This window comes from Aotus nancymaae, unplaced genomic scaffold (assembly GCF_030222135.1).
Source record: "Aotus nancymaae isolate 86718 unplaced genomic scaffold, 86718_ANA_hifiasm-v0.15.2.pri h1tg000040l, whole genome shotgun sequence".
Taxonomy (NCBI): domain Eukaryota; kingdom Metazoa; phylum Chordata; class Mammalia; order Primates; family Aotidae; genus Aotus; species Aotus nancymaae.
The window spans coordinates 120912569-120929580 of NW_026988454.1; the positions used below are offsets into that span (position 1 = coordinate 120912569).

The following is a 17012-nucleotide window of genomic DNA, read 5'->3' on the forward strand; positions in this document are numbered from 1 at the left end:
GGCAAACTCCCAAGCACATGGCTGCTAGGGTAGAAAAAAATTCTATTCGTAAATTTAGGATGATATTACTGCCTCCTTTGTATAAAAATTTTTGCATTATTCTGAGATTGATATTGACCATATCTGGTATAAAGTAGAACAGAGAAGAAATGATCAATGGTACAAAAATATACCACTGATTTCATAATAGTTTCTCTTAAATTGAGATTTTACTTCAAATTATTATAAATGTTAAATCATAGGGAATGCTCTGTTCAAATACAGGGTCCAAACATATTTCAAAGTCAAAGGAAAATTATATGTGCTTCAGGTAGTCCATGCTACAATTTTATTCTTTCAGGTGGAAAATTCAAGATTGTAAGCTATTTATATCTTGCTTTGTTCATGTCTGTTTCAATACCACATATGTTTGTCTTCCTTGTGAGTTTCTGAAATTGGGGATGGTTTATCCTTTTATCTCATTCTTTGCACTTAGAAGCCAATAAAAGAATATGTCAGTATTTTCTGAACCAAAAATCAAAACAAAATACTAATACCTGGGTTAACAAGAAGCTAGAATTTCTGAAATGAAGACAAGTCTGAAAAATACAGCATATATATTTTTCACTATATCCATGTCTCCTTCATGGTTTAAATGATAATTTTCTTTTTGTTTCTTAGTCATAGGCTTTGAGAGAGAAGCCCTCAAACTGGGTGTGATAGTATGCACCTGTTGAGCCCAAGAATTATAACCTGGGCAACATAACAAAACACCATCTTTAAACAAACAAATGAGAGAACCCCTTGATATACGATATTGATGGTCTTTCTGAACACAGATACCCCCACAGGGACTCTTCGTTCAGATCTGAGAAAAAGGGAACAGCCCTTCCTTACCTAACTTTGTCTTCTTCTCTTTGGTTTGATCAGTGATGTTGACAGAGGAAGGCACTAATATGGACTCATTAGGAGGCTCTTGGCTCTTCTCAGACCAGCAGAGCACATGTATATCCACAAGAGCTCTCAACACCTGAAGTAGCTTATTTTTATCCCAGCCAGGCAGGAGGTGCTGCAACAGATCTATATGGAAGGAGTGACCAATGATTGCAGCACATTTGACCAGCAACTGTTCCTCTGGGCTCAGTTGATCGAGTTGGCTTACTGCTATTTCTGCCAAAATCAATCAGTCAATCAGCAATGAACAAAATATATCATGTTGAAAATCTGTACCTTTTAAAAAAATATATGCTTTTCACCTACCCCTCTCTACTGCCCCCACCTCAGTCTGCCCTTCTCCACTTAGTCAAACTTCTTGCAAGAGCCTTATAGCTATGTCTGCATTTTCCATTTATTGCTCTACCAACGACAGACAGGTTATTACTACACTACTGAAGCTGTTCTCCCATGGTCACCAAAAGCTTTTTTCAGTAGACCTAAAAATCATCACTCAGCTATAGTAATGCTTCCCATTTGCTTGACCTATTAGTATCCAGACCCTTTTCTTCTTATTTTCAACTTAGCATGTAGGTCACACTTCCTGTCTCAGATCTCTGATAACTGTAAAGATCTTAACTTCAAGCCATTCAATATATCTCTCTACATTGTAACATAAATATTAGTATTAAATTAGTATTCACCAAGCCCCAAACCTTCAAATAATTCTAACTTTTTTCCTTTCTGTCACAACCTAATGGTTACTCACTCATCATCTTTCTTTTGAGTATGTTTTCTCCTAAACAATGTTAGTACAAATACTCTTTTTCATCTGGATCATTATAATACCCTGTTTTGTACATCTCTAATTTCTTCCCATTCTTATTCCAATATTATATCAACTGGTAGCAGAATTATATATCTAAGGTACAAATATAATCATGCTAGTCCCCTTCTTAAGCACTTTTACAACTTATATATGGGCTTTCACAATATAGCTTTGGCCTTTTATCTTGACCAAGGGTTTTTGAGCTATTCATTTTAGTTTGTGAATTAACAAGCCCTTTTTCCTTACCTGAAAATGTTTATCTTGGGTTAATTTTCTAGCTGTTTCCTAGGAATACTTAGAATATCAGCTGTCTTACCAGGTAACATTGCTTATGCTAAGAATAACCTCTAATTGGGAAACTGAATTTGGACTGGGAAAACTGAATTAACTTGTGGTAAGCCACAGATTTGGGTTTCCTTGGGTATAGTAATTCTTGTAATAGGCCATGCCCCTTGCAGAGCCTGAAAGTGATGCCTGTTTGGACCATTATAAGAGATAAAGCCTTTAGTTGGTCCTCTAAGCACCCATGAGTCATGGTTTCATTCACCATAGCTGAGCTATTACTTGAGGCTCCAGAGATTAGCCCCTGGAATGCTATGTAAACTGCTGTGAAAACTTTCACTGAAGAAAAGTACATGCTGCTGTCCTGTTAGCATGCTGTATTTCCTTCTAAGTAAGGAAAGCCACTGCCAAGTATGGTCTATCATAGTTGTATCATTGTAAACTGTCTCTGTTGAACCTAAAACCTCCAGAGTAAAGAGCTTATAATGTAATAGCTAACAGTCATGGAATATTTATTATGTGTCATAATTTATTTCATTTAATCCTCAACTAGCCCCATGAGGTAGGAACTATTATTATCTTCATTTGACTGATGAGTGAGAAGTTGACTAACTTATTCAAAGTTCCATAGCCAGTAAGTGCAGGAGCCCATGGTGCCCCGGGTTTTCTGACTCTAGAGCCCTGGCCCTTAACTACCATGGTGTCCTGTACTGCTGTTTCATGTGTGTTTTGTCTTATTTTCTCAACAAGACCATACTATACTTGAAGGTATGCTTGTTCATCACAATATTCCTCAAGTATTAGCACCTTGCCCACCAGACACTTGAATAAAATATTAAAATAAGAAACAATTCATTTCTAAGAAGAACATCCCCTCCCCAACTGTGCCTACCCGATTCTGATAGCTTCTTTATTCTTTATGGCATCAGTCATTCTACTTTGCACTCTTTTTTTTATTAAACTCTTGCTATGTGCATAACATTGTATCTTCACTAACACCATGGATTTTCTTAAATCTCAGTAACATTATCTCCTTTGCTTACTGTCTACTCTGGAAAAAGAATATGCACAAAGGGAAACTCAGGACCTATTTTTTATTAAATAATTGGAAAACTTTTCCAGGTCATCAGTCAGTCCCAAAGAGAACAATGAGCTCACTTAAGTAAAACCTTACTCAAGTAGCATTACAAGTCTTCAAAGAGCTCTTCAGACAATGCCAGAACTTATTTCTAGAAGGTAGATTTCTTTTTCAGAAGAAATGAAGCCAGAATGATAATGAGAGACCTATACTCAACCACCCACAAAATTACACCCACCAAATTACAAATTGCAATGATATCTGTAATTGGTTCACTTGAGGTCTTCAAGGGACTTACCTTTCAAAAAGGGTGGGAGAAGCACTGTATCCAAGTTCATATCATCCTTGACTGTACAGACATAAAGTTCCTGACCTTCTTCAGAGTTGGCAGGAGAAATACTATACATTGTGGATTTCATGGCAATGGCTATAAAGAAAGAAGGCTATGACTGAGGAGAGCACCATTCTCAGTGACTATAGTTTTAAAGGTGCAAAAATATAATAATTTAAAAAAAAAACCTAAAGGATGAAGATGACTGGAATGTACTGCGGTTTAAAGTGTTTTACCCCACCTGTCTACTTGTTCTCTAATTTTCTCTTATAAACTAACAACATTCCCTGTACCATTTGGTATCTTACAACTAATCACTATTCCTGTTCACCTTATAACAGCTTTTGCTTCTATTACATCACAGCTCTGGGATGCCTTTCTGCTTTTATACATACTTCTACCCTTTATTCCCCTCCTACTCTCATCCCTTCTTCCACCCCCCCATCCAAATCCTCAACTCATTCTTCTCATCAATAGTGGACAATTCATTATTCTGGACTTTCATGTTTATAAATCCTAATTTCCTAGCCTCACCTCCTGGGCTGCTTATAAAAGGAACTATTGTAGATTGACTGGATTAAGTTATCTGAGGCAAGTCTTAAGTGTTTTCACCCTAGTTGTATAATATTTGCATTGTGTACTTATCTGGTAAGGATAGCCTATCCTATAAGGATAGCCTATAATGTTAGCAAAGAAAAAGTATGTACCTTGTAAAGGCCAAGTGATGTCATGTTGGAGAATGAACTTCAGCAGCTGGACCAGGGTAGAACTCTGGGAAACTAAGCTTACCTGAGAGATTTTCCCACTTGCTGTTTTCCTCTTCCTCCTTTTGTAGGACATGAAAGAGCAGTATGTCCTTACAGAGAAGGTCTTGGCATAGGACCTCACAATAAAGGGGGTTTCCAACGCACCTGTGAAGGTAGCTGCAGGGAGGTAAGGGATTTCACATTACAGATGACCACTTTAGGGGAGCCAAGCATAACAGTACTTCATACTGAGGAATCTTCTTTTGTTAAAGTCAGCTCTTCATGATAAACACTAACAGAGGGGGGCAGAGGCACAGAAATGTAAAAAAGTAATTTCTGATTGGCTTTGAAATGCATCTTGGCAATAACTTTTCTTTCTCAACTATTTTGCTTTTATTGATGTAGAAAGAAACAAACATCCCCTTGCTAAAGGGTCTGGCAGAAAGTGGCCTGATCACATATAACTGACACATGAAGCAAGCCACCCAAGTCCTAATTGTCTTGTGAAAACCTAGGTAGAGAGCCCAGGGAGGCAGCCCCTTACTTGATTGAAAGAAGACTGTTTCACTTAAATCTAGTCTCAGGGCCTCATCATGGTTACTAATACCATTCTCTCCCCCAATTCCAGTAAGACCTGTGCCTTCTCACTTACACTATGGCACTGGCTCTTCCCTTAATGAAGTGCTCAGCTAGTCCTAGCCACTCACATCTGCAGCTCTTGGGGGATGCTCACCACCCCTAGTTCCCAACATGCCATTCTCAGCAGCGAGGTTGTTGCCAATTTCGAAATAGGCATAAGGATAGCCTGAGGGCTCTGCAGGAAATGCTGGGCCCAGCCACACAGGGTGAAGACAGGGGTCAACGTCATCACCATGATGATGGGCATACTGGAGAGCACTGTTTTCAAAAATTCCCAGGAAGCTGCATCCATATACTGGGCCTCATCAATGAGGAAAATCAGTGGTGTTTCCCTCACTGCCTGGAAAGAACAGCAAAGAAACAATAATGACCTCTGATAAGAAATAAAGTCATGTGGTTTTCAAATCTACCATGAATTTCCCATCAATAATTTAAATAAAATGTTAACACAGGCTAGAGTTTTCAGAGCAATATGTACTAAGTCCAGGTAATATTTTACTTTATAAATACAAAATTGACGTACTGGGTTTCTGTAGACAAGAAAATACTCTAACTGAAACATGAAATAAGCATCAAAATGTTCTCCAAATCAAACCTGAAGCTCTCAAATATTTCATTTTGGCAAAAGCTTCATCTTGTGTGGGAACTCATAATACCTTAAAACAGCAATTTCCAAACCAGGCTATGCATCAGAATCACCTGGGAGTATTTGGCAGCACTACCAATTACCAAGCCACACTCAAACAGACTTTAAAAAACCTATTTACACTCCCAATTACCAGGCCCCACTCAAACAGACTTAAAAAAGCCACTGCCTCAAATGACCATTCTAATGTGTTTATCACATAGTTGTTTCTGTGGTGTTCTTACAAAATGTGCATTGTGGTTTTGTCAAGTACATTGTTTTTAAGTAACTGCAACTGTATTTCAGATCCCATTATTTCTCTCTTTCTAACCAGAACTGTTTTTAAGATCATTTCATAAGGCTATGTTTTCATATATTCCCCTATTTCTAAATTCTGCATTTTTTTCCATCATATTCATGCATGCATTCATGCCGATACCTCCCTGGCCTCCACAAACACTGTTAAAAATGTACTTGTTGGGATATATATCCAGGACTTGAATTGCTGGGTCTAGAGATACATGTTATTAAAATTTGACTACTTTTAGATTGCTTTCCAGAATGGTTACATCAGTTTCTGCTCATAGATTTTTGATTCCATAATCCTAGGGTAGAACCTGAGTATCTGCATTTTTAATGAATTGTAGGTAAAATAGCTATACAACTGCATTTAGAAACTACTATTTTAAATTAAACTACTAAAATTTTATTTAGAAACAGGATCTGAAAAGAGAAAAGATCTTTTCTTGTATGCCATGCTGTGTTACAGGATAAATCCAAGCTTAAAAGTAGATAAATAACAATGAAGATATCAACAGACAGGCAGGCCAAGAAATGCCTGAATCAAAGTGTGATGTGGACAGATTAAAATAAACATAAACAATCTCCACATATTAACAGTTAATGATATGTAGTGAAAGTACCCACCTCCTGAAGTACTTTAATAAAACACGCTTTAACCTTCTTTTGTCTGGCCACATCATCCATGTGTGAAACTTTGAAGGACAAAGGAAACTGACCAGGAAAATTATTACATGTTAGCATTTAAAATGAAAACCTAATAAAAACATGCAGGTTCTCCAAAGGGAACACCAAAGAATTCTATTTGGATTGAGAATGGGTTTCTGCAAGCTTGAGCACAGAGTTACAAGGGCCAATCTAACATTAATATATAGTTCAAAGGGTGAGACAGAAAGTTCATGAAGGGTTAGAGACAGGTATCTATCTCCTTTCCATACCAAACTCTAGAGAAACCCTTAGAGGGTTATGACTAAGGAGTAAATGACAGGTTGAACTTAGCAATGACAGTTTGGGCAGCTCCAGTACCCTAGTTATTCCAAGTATACCAGGATGAATCTGTACATGAGACTTATCAGAACAAGATGCAATAGACATCACCTAACATTGTTTCCTGTGCTAGGTTGGGGCATGAGAACTATGAGGGACCTGAGAGCCAAAGTGAGATGACTGCTAATCTATGTAGGCAAGAGTTTAGAGTTCCAAGCAAGGCCTACCTTAAGAGAGGGATATGTTGAAGGATTAGACAGATCTTAGTGTCTCTATTTTCTATTCCATAATACTCTGCCGGGTAGGTAGATTAGAAGTGATAGAGGATAAATAAAACAAATTGTGCACCAGTGAATTTTTAGTTTGCTTACTACTGGATATCCCATACACCCTAGACCTCTGAAGGCTTTTGAGATACAGATGCTGGTTTCAAATGATATATTCTGCAGTAAGGGAACAGGAAGGTACGGTTAAAAGATAAAAGAAATTGTAACCAACTCAAGAACACATGGATATAATTCCTGGGGATATGCCACTGGTGATGGTCACCTTAAATGTATTTAGCACTTTAAAATATACAATGCAATCTCTTTGTATATCATCTCCTTTAAAATTCACATTAAAACATATACAGTACTATAACTGTTATTTCACAGATGAAAAAACTGTGACTCAGAGAGGCTAAGTGATTTGCTCCAGGACATACAACTAGCAAGTGTCATGTTCAATACCAGAGTTCATTCTCCTCAAAAGTAGAAAGGCTGAGTTTTGGTGTTGAAGGAATTTCAAATCTTGGTCCCACCACATATGCATATGTATATCCTCAGATTATTAGATTAGAAGACAATCCTAAATCTGAATATCTACAAAATATAATAGTAATCTAATTCAGAAAGCCACTGCCTTCATTACCTTCACAAATAAGAGGTCATTAAAAAGGCAGTGAAGTTGTTCTTCCATTATCCCATGAAGCTGTCTTTGTAGGTACGCTTGCCGGTAATAGGCTGGGCACGTATCAATCTCAAAGAAGATGGCCATGAGGGTCTGGATGGCATAGAAGCACTGCTTGGAATCTGCTTCCTTCAGCATCAATGGCAACACCCTGGTGAATATTACTATGGTCATCAAGAGTCCCACGTACCACACATAGGTTACTCACTTCACCAGTCCAAGAATGTTGAATCTAATGACACAAGAGTCTCAGTAACAAGGGAAAGAAGCCCCAAGAGAAGTAGGCTCTAAGTCAGAAAGCAGGAGTCTTTACCTATGCCCTTCCTTCTGGGCCAGGAAGTTTATTTCAGCCAACAGCTGGCTTTTTCCATAGCCTTTTCCACCTTCATACAGAACTGCTTGTCCCTTCTTCTGATGCAAACACTTTTGCTGTGCCACTTGGAAGGCTTCCAATTCTTTCTCCCGGTCTGTAGAGAGACAGGGAGCACCTAACACTCCTGTGCTTCTTAATAGATATTCTATTGATTTGAATCAGTTTGCAAAGCTAACTCTCAGAATGGCCTTTTTCCTCCAGAATTGTTGTAAGAATCTCATTCATTGATGGGGCTTCATATCTCTTTCCAGAAAATCAATTCTGAGCTAATATATGCTAGTCTTGAGGGCTTATTCCAGAGCCTATGTAGTAACATTCAGAAAAATTAGGCACCTTGTGGACACGAGTACCTCTTATGTTTTTTGTAAAAATTTTCTTAAAATCAATTTAGTCTTCAAAATCTGTCACTACTATGTAAAAATAATGGACTAATAAGTATAGACTAAAATAAACATAAAGATGGGGAATATATAGTGGGGGTGATCACAGTCTTAGTGCTATTTTCACTATTTTAAGGATGAGGAATTTTTCTCTAAAGATGATCCAGAATAAGCTGGTCTGATCTCAATAGCTGAACTATGACTTAACAAAGATTATTATTAAATGTTGGTGTTTCTCAGGCAGTTATAGGACTTAACCTGAAATTTGAATATTTGACATGAAAAAGAAATATAAAGTTCTCTTCAAAATTTCACTAAGAAGGTTGCTATTTTTTAATATAACTTAAAAGCGTTTAGTCTTGCATTGTTTTGTTTTTTAAATCACATTTAGCCATCTACAGCTGAAACAAATATGATTTAAGTTACAAAAGAAAACGTACCTAACAAAGGGTGATTTTTGTTTCTCTTTCTTGCCAAATGTCTTTTTCCAAACATTCTGAGAAAGAGAACAAAGGGAAATGTATTTATTAAAAATAGATTAGGAACAGCTGTCTTCATAAGCAAATACTTTCAGATAATTAAGGCGGTACAGAGTTCTGAATAAAAGTGTTTTTAAAAACTAAAAATTTGGGGGAGAGGGAGTAAAGAGGAAACATTATGATTGTTCCAGGCTCGGAGAAGTAAATCAACAGTGAAGTACACAAAGAAGAAAAGAACAAAGAAGATCTAGGTTAGTGACCTACTGCTATTCTCTTCCTGTTGGAGAGAAGGACATTTGCTGAAGAACTAGCTAAGAGCTAAACATAAAAAAGCTAAAGCTCTCAGACACTACACCCTCCTTTTGTGTGTCTTATTCTAGCACACCAGTACTAGCAGCATCTTTTTTTCCAATTTCATGTAATCAAAAACTTATTGTTCTGGAAGAGATGAGAGTAAACCTATCACACAATGATACTCACATGCATCTTCTGTGGCCAAGATATTCATATATGTTTCCTGGATTGGAGATGTTTTTCATCGTTTTCTCTGGGAGTTTCTTGAAGTTGTAAGCAGGTAGCATGGATCTTAGATACGTTACCTCATCACAGGACACCAAACCTGGATAAGCAGTTATCATTCTGGCTGCAAGACTCACTTTTGGGCCAATAACTGTGTCAGAAAGACAGTTGTAGAATTTTTGGACTATGTCTTCTACTTTCCTCCCTCAAGTCACAAAGCTAGCAGTCCAATGTCCTATTCTACCTGTATATTCATGTCTTGCTACTGCTCCAACCACACCACAGAATACTGGTCCATTGGTGATACTGATGGAAACAAGTCTAGGGATCAGAAAAGCAACAATGGGTAAATATACACTTGGAAGCCTCCAAGTCAGGTACTAGATCTGCTGCTCCCTAGATCCAGAAGTCTAGTTTTATAGTTCAGAATGGAAAAGGCCAGAAGTTGCTGTCAGTCTATATAACATGAGGGGTACAAAGTACTGAATATTAGGGAGATAACAACAACAAAAAATCAGGAGTTTTAGTTGGGGGTTATTATTAGTAAAAGATTTTCTTTCTTTTTTTTTTTTTGAGACAGGGTCTTGCTCTATCACCCAGGCTGGAGTGCACTGGTGCAATCTCAGCTCACTGCAACCTCTGTTTCCCAGGCTCAAGCGATCCTCCCACCTCAGCCTCCCAAGTAGCTGAGACTAAAGGCACACCACCACCACACAACTAATTTTTGTATTTTTTGGTAGAGATGGGGTTTCACTATGTGTCCATCTCAAACTCCTGAGCTCAAGCAATATACTTGTCTTGGCCTCCCAAAGTGCTAGGATTATAGGTGTGAGCCACCACATCTGGCCAGTAAAAGATTTTTAAAAATTTTACATCTGTGGTAAGGCAAATATTTAAATATCATTGGAAAAAAAAATTGAAAGGGTTAATTAACTTTCCCAGAGTTATATTGCAAAAGTGAACAGTGGAGTCAGAATGAGAATCCAAGGCCTCTTGCCTCCTAGACCAATATTATTTCTACTATATCATGTTGCCTCAAATAAAACCCCAAAATGAAAGTAGATCAAGAGATATCAATACAGGGTTAATGGATCAAATAATGCTAGAATGCATAGTTAAGGAATAATCAGAATGTCAGGACTGCAGTTGGAAGGGTTTCTGAAGTAAATTAAGATTGGAACAAATTTTTTTTAGTGAGTAATATTTTAAAAATTCACGCATACTTACATTCATTTCATTCACTAAGCACTGAGATGTATGCATGGTATGGAGTACTTGGCTCGATGTTTAAAATATCCTGCCCTAGAGAAGTTAAGTCTAGGGAGGAAGGTGGTAGGTTTGAGGGAGGTGAAGAGATACTTATATATCGGCAAGACAAATACTCCATATTAGAGATAGATAGAGCACATTAACAGAACAGATGATGTACTAATTCACATTGAAGAATAGATAGAGTATTCAGAAAGGAGAGGACATTTGGTCAGACCTTGAAAGTCAAAGAAACTGCAAAAGTGGGGCAATGATACTCTGGTGGGAAAAGGCAAAGGCTTTGAGGCGTCGGGTGTGGTCATGCAAAACTAAGTACTTCAAGACGGCTAGAGCACAGACATGAACAGAGTTGTTTGGAGTTGAGAGAGATAATGGGAGAAGTGGTCTTACCTGTCTAGGGATGGAAGAGTATTAGACATATGAATTATTTTAAAAGAGGTTGTATACTGTTCTAGGGGAGGCAAAAGCCCAAAGGTGGCAAGGAACAATTCATACATAACAGAATAAGTAGAATTTACTCACTGACATGAAGATTTCATGTGAAAGGTAACAAGATATGTAGGCAGAGAAAGATTATGCAATGAGATATAGTCTCACATTAAATCTATAAACAATTTTCAGTAGTTTAGAGAGAATGTGAGAAGTAGCAATCATGTTAACACTATTATCTCCTAAGCCATCAAAATTCTTTGCCCTCCTCAAAGGACAGTATTAAGGGCTCTTGGCTGAGCGCTGTGGCTCACGCCTGTAATCCCAGCACTTTGGGAGGCAAAGGTGGGCGGATCACCTGAACTCAGGAGTTCGAGTCCAGCCTGGCCAACATGGTGAAACCCTGTCTCTACTAAAAATATAAAAATTAGCAGGCATGGTGGTGCATGCCTGTAATCCCAGCTGAGAGATTCTGAGGCAGGAGAATTGCTTGAACGCAGGAGGCAGAGGCTGCAGTGAGCTGAGATCGCGCCACTGCACGCCAGCCTGGGAGACAGAGTTAGACTCTGTCTCAAAAAAAAAAAAAGTCTCTTACTATTCATTCACTCAGCTCACTGACCCCAGGGGGAAAAAAAGAGACACTCAAGACAATGCCATGCTGTCAGTTCTGCTGTCATAGGAAGAGTAAGACTGAAAATCTTTTAATATTTCATGATGCTTCCTCTGCCTGAACACCCCTTCCCACCTTCTCCACTTGATAAACTACTTTTCTTCTCAACCTGGCTCAAAAGTCATATTTATAATGAAGATTTCTTTGGTACCTCTAGGGAGAATTAACTATGTCTTCCCATAACATGTTGTTGTAACTCCTATAGCATTTTATTTCTGAAATTTAATTTCATTGTATTAAAGTTACTTGTTTACTTAGCTAAATTGGTAAAATCTTATTTCTCTTTATGTCCATAGCACCTAGCACAGTGCCTGGCTCATAACTGTGTTCAAGGAAAGCTTGTTGAATGAATGTATTTATGTATACCAGAAACTCAGCTATTAACAAGTCAATCATGAAACAAATAATACTTTTCTCACTTGTTATTTCTTATTTCTTTCTATTATACTTTATAATTCCTCCTTGTTTTTCCTGGAAATCCATATTCCTTCTTTCCTTTAAGACCTTTCTGCACTGATAAAGAATGTATTCTTTATTTGATATATGCAATTGTATATAAAGTATTTCTGGTACTAAAAAACCATAATGATGATATTCTGAGACTTCACTCCCTACGTCTCAAAAATATCCTGAAGAAATACTCAGGGAATCATCTTTCCTCCAAATGAGCTAAAAGCTGAAGCTATTTCTCAGATTAGAAAGAGGAATTCAGAGGATGTCCCAAGGTGAACAGTGTCTCTGAAAAAGAAGACACAGAAAGTAGTTTTGGGTGAGAGCTGATGTGATGCAGAGAGAAATGAGCAACGGTATCTGCTACCGAGGCTACGTAGGTAACTCTGAAGCTTTAGCATCTGGTCAGCATTTCCAAAAATATCTTCCTTAGAACATTAGTTCCTCTGGATATTTATAGATCTTTCTGGAGAAGAGTGTTTGATGACCAAGTAAATTTGGGAAATGCTGACTAAAACTAAATATAACATTTTTTTCCCATAACACTACTCAGAACCTTTGATGTGCTAATGTTCATTTTGAACCTTGAAGAAGGAAATATAATTTGCATCACTTCCCAAACATATTTGGCCATGAAAATCTTTTCCTTTTTCGTGAGTACATTACGGGATTAACATTCTGCTAAACACACTCTGGGAGATACTGAATTAGCAATTATCTTCAAGGAAAAAATCACCGATCTTGAAACCTAGCTTTGAGACTCTGACATCTGTTTGGTTTACTAGCATAACCTTTCTGGATCTTAGTTTCTTTAAATTAAAGTGGTCAAATTTGATGAATTCTAATACCCCATCTAGTTCTTAACATCTATTATATTCTAAACTAAATAAGACTGAAATGACCAAGTTACAGCCTAAAAGTGACAAAAGGCATTCTTAAGGGCATTGTAAGACAGCCTCTAAAGGCCAAAGAAATGACTCTTTTAAGAGTAAGGGCCAAGGTTGGGACTCTTGAAGGCCACAGGTCAATACAAACTTCAAGGACAGAACAGACCAGCACTGGAAGGAATGGCCCATGTGATGGCTAATACTTAAGTGTCAACTTGATTGGATTGAAGGATTCAAAGTATTAATCCTGTCTGTGTCTGTGAGGGTGTTGCCAAAAGAGATTAACATTTGAGTCAGTGGGCTGGGGAAGGCAGATCCACCCTTAATCTGGTGGGCACAATCTAATCAGCTGCCAGCAAATAAAGCAGGCAGAAAAACATGAAATGAGTGATAAGGGCCTAGCCTTCCAGCCTACATCTTTCTCTAGTGCTGGATATTTCCTTCCCTCAAACATCAAACTCCAAATTCTTCAGTTTTGGGCCTCGGACTGGCTCTCCTTGCTCCTCAGCTTGCAGACAGCCTATTGTGGGACCTTGTGACTGTGCAAGTTAATACTTAATAAACTCCCCTTTATATATATATATGTTCTATCCCTTTAAGAGAACCCTGACTAATACCACCCAACATATCCACGCTGGAGATAAGACTGGAAGGTAGTTTGTAGGAGTATCTTCAGATCCCACCAAACCTGAAAGAAGTGTTAACATGTATTTGCCTTGGGCAAAGAGTCTGAGTATCTATTAAGCAATTGTAGCATCTTTCTTATCTCTAAAATAAGGCTTGGATCAAAAAATCTCTAAATTTCTTTCCAGTACTAACATTCTATAAGTGTGTATCTATAATTATATCACATTAATAACATATTTGGTTCTTTTGGGGGAGCATTTGCATTTTATAAGAGGCAGCTGGGGGATAAGTAATGAAACAACAAAGGATTTGAAGACTGAGATCTGTGTTTCATTACCAGCTCTGCTATATGCTAGTAACTTCTCTTCTGTGACCTTAATTTCCTCATGTATAAGAGGAGCTAGGCATGATGGCTCACACCTATAAGCCCAGCACTTTGGGAGGCCAAGGTGGGATGATCACTTGAGCTCAGGAGTTCGAAACCAGCCTGGGCAACATAGCAAGACCTTGTCTCTACTAAAAATAAAAAAAAATTAGCCCAGTGTGGGGCGTGTGCCTGTAGTCCCAACTAGTTGAAAGGATGAGGTTGAGGATGCAGTGAGCTGTGATTGTGCCACCAAACTTTAGCCTGGGAACAAAGCGAGACCCTGTCTCTAAAAAAAAGTAAAAAACAAAGAGGGATACAAATTTTCACACTGGTAGCATATAATAAAGTATTCTATAAATGTTAAAGCACTAAGTACATGTAAGATATAATTTTTATCCATTTTGAATAAGTTATAACAAGCAAATCAATCTGATTCGATGTTAACATTGGAAGCAACTATTTTTAAAATTCACTCATGTATACACTTTCTCCACAGCTTTCTATTTAAAAAAGTCACTTGAAACTTCCAACCAACTTTATCATAATGCAACTAGTAGGAAAACAGATTTTTCTATACCTTCATCTGGGTTAGGTTTTGTGAAAGGTGGTTGGGTGAGGAGTGGATGTGGAGAGGGAGATCAGTTCAGTGTAAGGTCGAGAAAAAGCAATAGGATCTGGGAAAGTCCCAGAGTGAAAGCAAAGAGAGTGCTAACCAGCTATGGTTCCTTTCTATCTAGGTAATTTCCCCACAACTTCTCTCATACTCCCTCTTGTAGACAGTCAGCCTTTATTCTGCATTCTCTCCACAGGCATGTTATTTGCATTATATTAATTTAAACATTTGCTTGTTCCTTTGCGGTGTTTTCGAATCTTGGTATGTTTGTTCTGTTTCTCCCCTTTTCCTGATCCGCTAAATGGAAATGTATCTTTATTTACCCTGGGTATCCAGTACAGAGATCTGTATCTAGTGATTTCTTTTTTTTTTTTTTTTTTTTTTTTTTTTTTTTTTTTTTTTTTTTTTTTTTTTATTGCATTTTAGGTTTTGGGGTACATGTGAAAAACATGCAAGGTTGTTGCTTAGGTGCATACGTGGCAGTGTGATTTGCTGCCTTCCTCCCCTTCACCCATATCTGGCATTTCTCCCCATGCTATCCCTCCCCAATTCCCCACCCCCCCGCTGTCCCCCCCACTCCCCCACAACAGACCCCCATGTATAGTGCTCCCCTCCCTGTGTCCATGTGTTCTCCTTGTTCAACACCCGCCTATGAGTGAGAACATGTGGTGTTTGATTTTGTGTTCTTGTGTCAGTTTGCTGAGAATGATGTTTTCCAGGTTCATCCATGTCCCTACAAAGGACGCGAACTCCTCGTTTTTAATGGCTGCATAATATTCCATGGTGTATATGTGCCACATTTTTCCTGTCCAGTCTATCATCGATGGGCATTTGGGTTGGTTCCAGGTCTTTGCTATTGTAAACTGTGCTGCAATGAACATTCGTGTGCATGTGTCCTTATAGTAGAACGATTTATAATCCTTTGGATATATGCCCAGTAATGGGATTGCTGGGTCAAATGGAATTTCTATTTCTAGGTCCTTGAGGAATCGCCACACTGTTTTCCACAATGGTTGAACTAATTTACACTCCCACCAACAGTGTAAAAGTGTTCCTATTTCTCCACATCCTCTCCAGCATCTGTTGTCTCCAGATTTTTTAATGATTGCCATTCTAACTGGTGTGAGATGGTATCTCAATGTAGTTTTGATTTGCATTTCTCTAATGGCCAGTGATGATGAGCATTTTTTCATATGCTTGTTGGCCTCATGTATGTCTTCTTTTGTAAAGTATCTGTTCATGTCCTTCGCCCACTTTTGAATGGGCTTGTTTGTTTTTTTCTTGTAAATCTTTTTTAGCTCGTTGTAAATTCTGGATATCAGCCCTTTGTCAGATGGGTAGGCTGCAAAAATTTTTTCCCATTCTGTTGGTTGCCGATTCACTCTATTGACTGTTTCTTTTGCTGTGCAGAAGCTGTGGAGTTTGATTAGGTCCCATTTGTCTATTTTGGCTTTTGTTGCCAATGCTTTTGGTGTTTTGGTCATGAAGTCCTTGCCTACGCCTATGTCCTGAATGGTTTTGCCTAGGTTTCCTTCTAGTGTTTTTATGGTGTTAGGTCTTATGTTTAAGTCTTTAATCCATCTGGAGTCAATTTTAGTGTAAGGTGTCAGGAAGGGGTCCATTTTCTGCTTTCTGCATATGGCTAGCCAGTTTTCCCAACACCACTTATTGAACAGGGAATCCTTTCCCCATTGCTTGTTTTTATCAGGTTTGTCAAAGATCAGGTGGTTGTAGATATGTTGTGTTGCCTCCGATGCCTCTGTTCTGTTCCATTGGTCTATATCTCTGTTTTGGTACCAGTACCATGCTGTTTTGATTACTGTAGCCTTGTAGTAGAGTTTGATGTCTGGTAGTGTGATGCCTCCTGCTTTGTTCTTTTTGCTTAGAATTGACTTGGCTATGCGGGCTCTCTTTTGGTTCCATATGAAGTTTAAGGTGGTTTTTTCCAGTTCTGTGAAGAAGGTCATTGGTAGCTTGATGGGGATAGCATTGAATCTGTATATTACTTTGGGCAGTATGGCCATTTTCACGATATTAATTCTTCCTAACCATGAACATGGAATGTTTCTCCATCTGTTTGTGTCCTCTCTTATTTCGTTGAGCAGTGATTTGTAGTTCTCCTTGAAGAGGTCCTTTACGTTCCTTGTTAGTTGTATTCCTAGGTATTTTATTCTCTTTGTAGCGATTGTGAATGGCAGTTCGTTCTTGATTTGGCTCTCTTTAAGTCTGTTATTGGTGTATAGGAACGCTTGTGATTTTTGCACATTGA

The 17012-nt window shown here is 38.1% G+C and overlaps 1 protein-coding gene across 10 annotated transcripts in view; it reads right to left on the reverse strand.

Annotated features, from left to right (window-relative positions):
- Positions 1-17012, reverse strand: part of LOC105714599 (adenylate cyclase type 10-like) — a 44848-nt gene that overhangs the window by 13537 nt on the left and 14299 nt on the right. For 9 of the 10 annotated variants that reach the window (XM_012448587.2, XM_064361066.1, XM_012448589.3 and 6 more), the window contains 10 exons: positions 9676-9752; positions 9393-9582; positions 8874-8929; positions 7994-8147; positions 7642-7831; positions 6370-6456; positions 4886-5157; positions 4222-4355; positions 3400-3528; positions 877-1149 (listed from right to left, as the gene is read on the reverse strand). In XM_012448587.2, coding sequence (XP_012304010.2) covers positions 877-1149; positions 3400-3528; positions 4222-4355; positions 4886-5157; positions 6370-6456; positions 7642-7831; positions 7994-8147; positions 8874-8929; positions 9393-9582; positions 9676-9752 — 1562 coding nt within the window. The remainder of the gene's footprint in view (positions 1-876; positions 1150-3399; positions 3529-4221; positions 4356-4885; positions 5158-6369; positions 6457-7641; positions 7832-7993; positions 8148-8873; positions 8930-9392; positions 9583-9675; positions 9753-17012) is intronic. The other variant, XM_012448588.3, reaches the window with a different exon arrangement.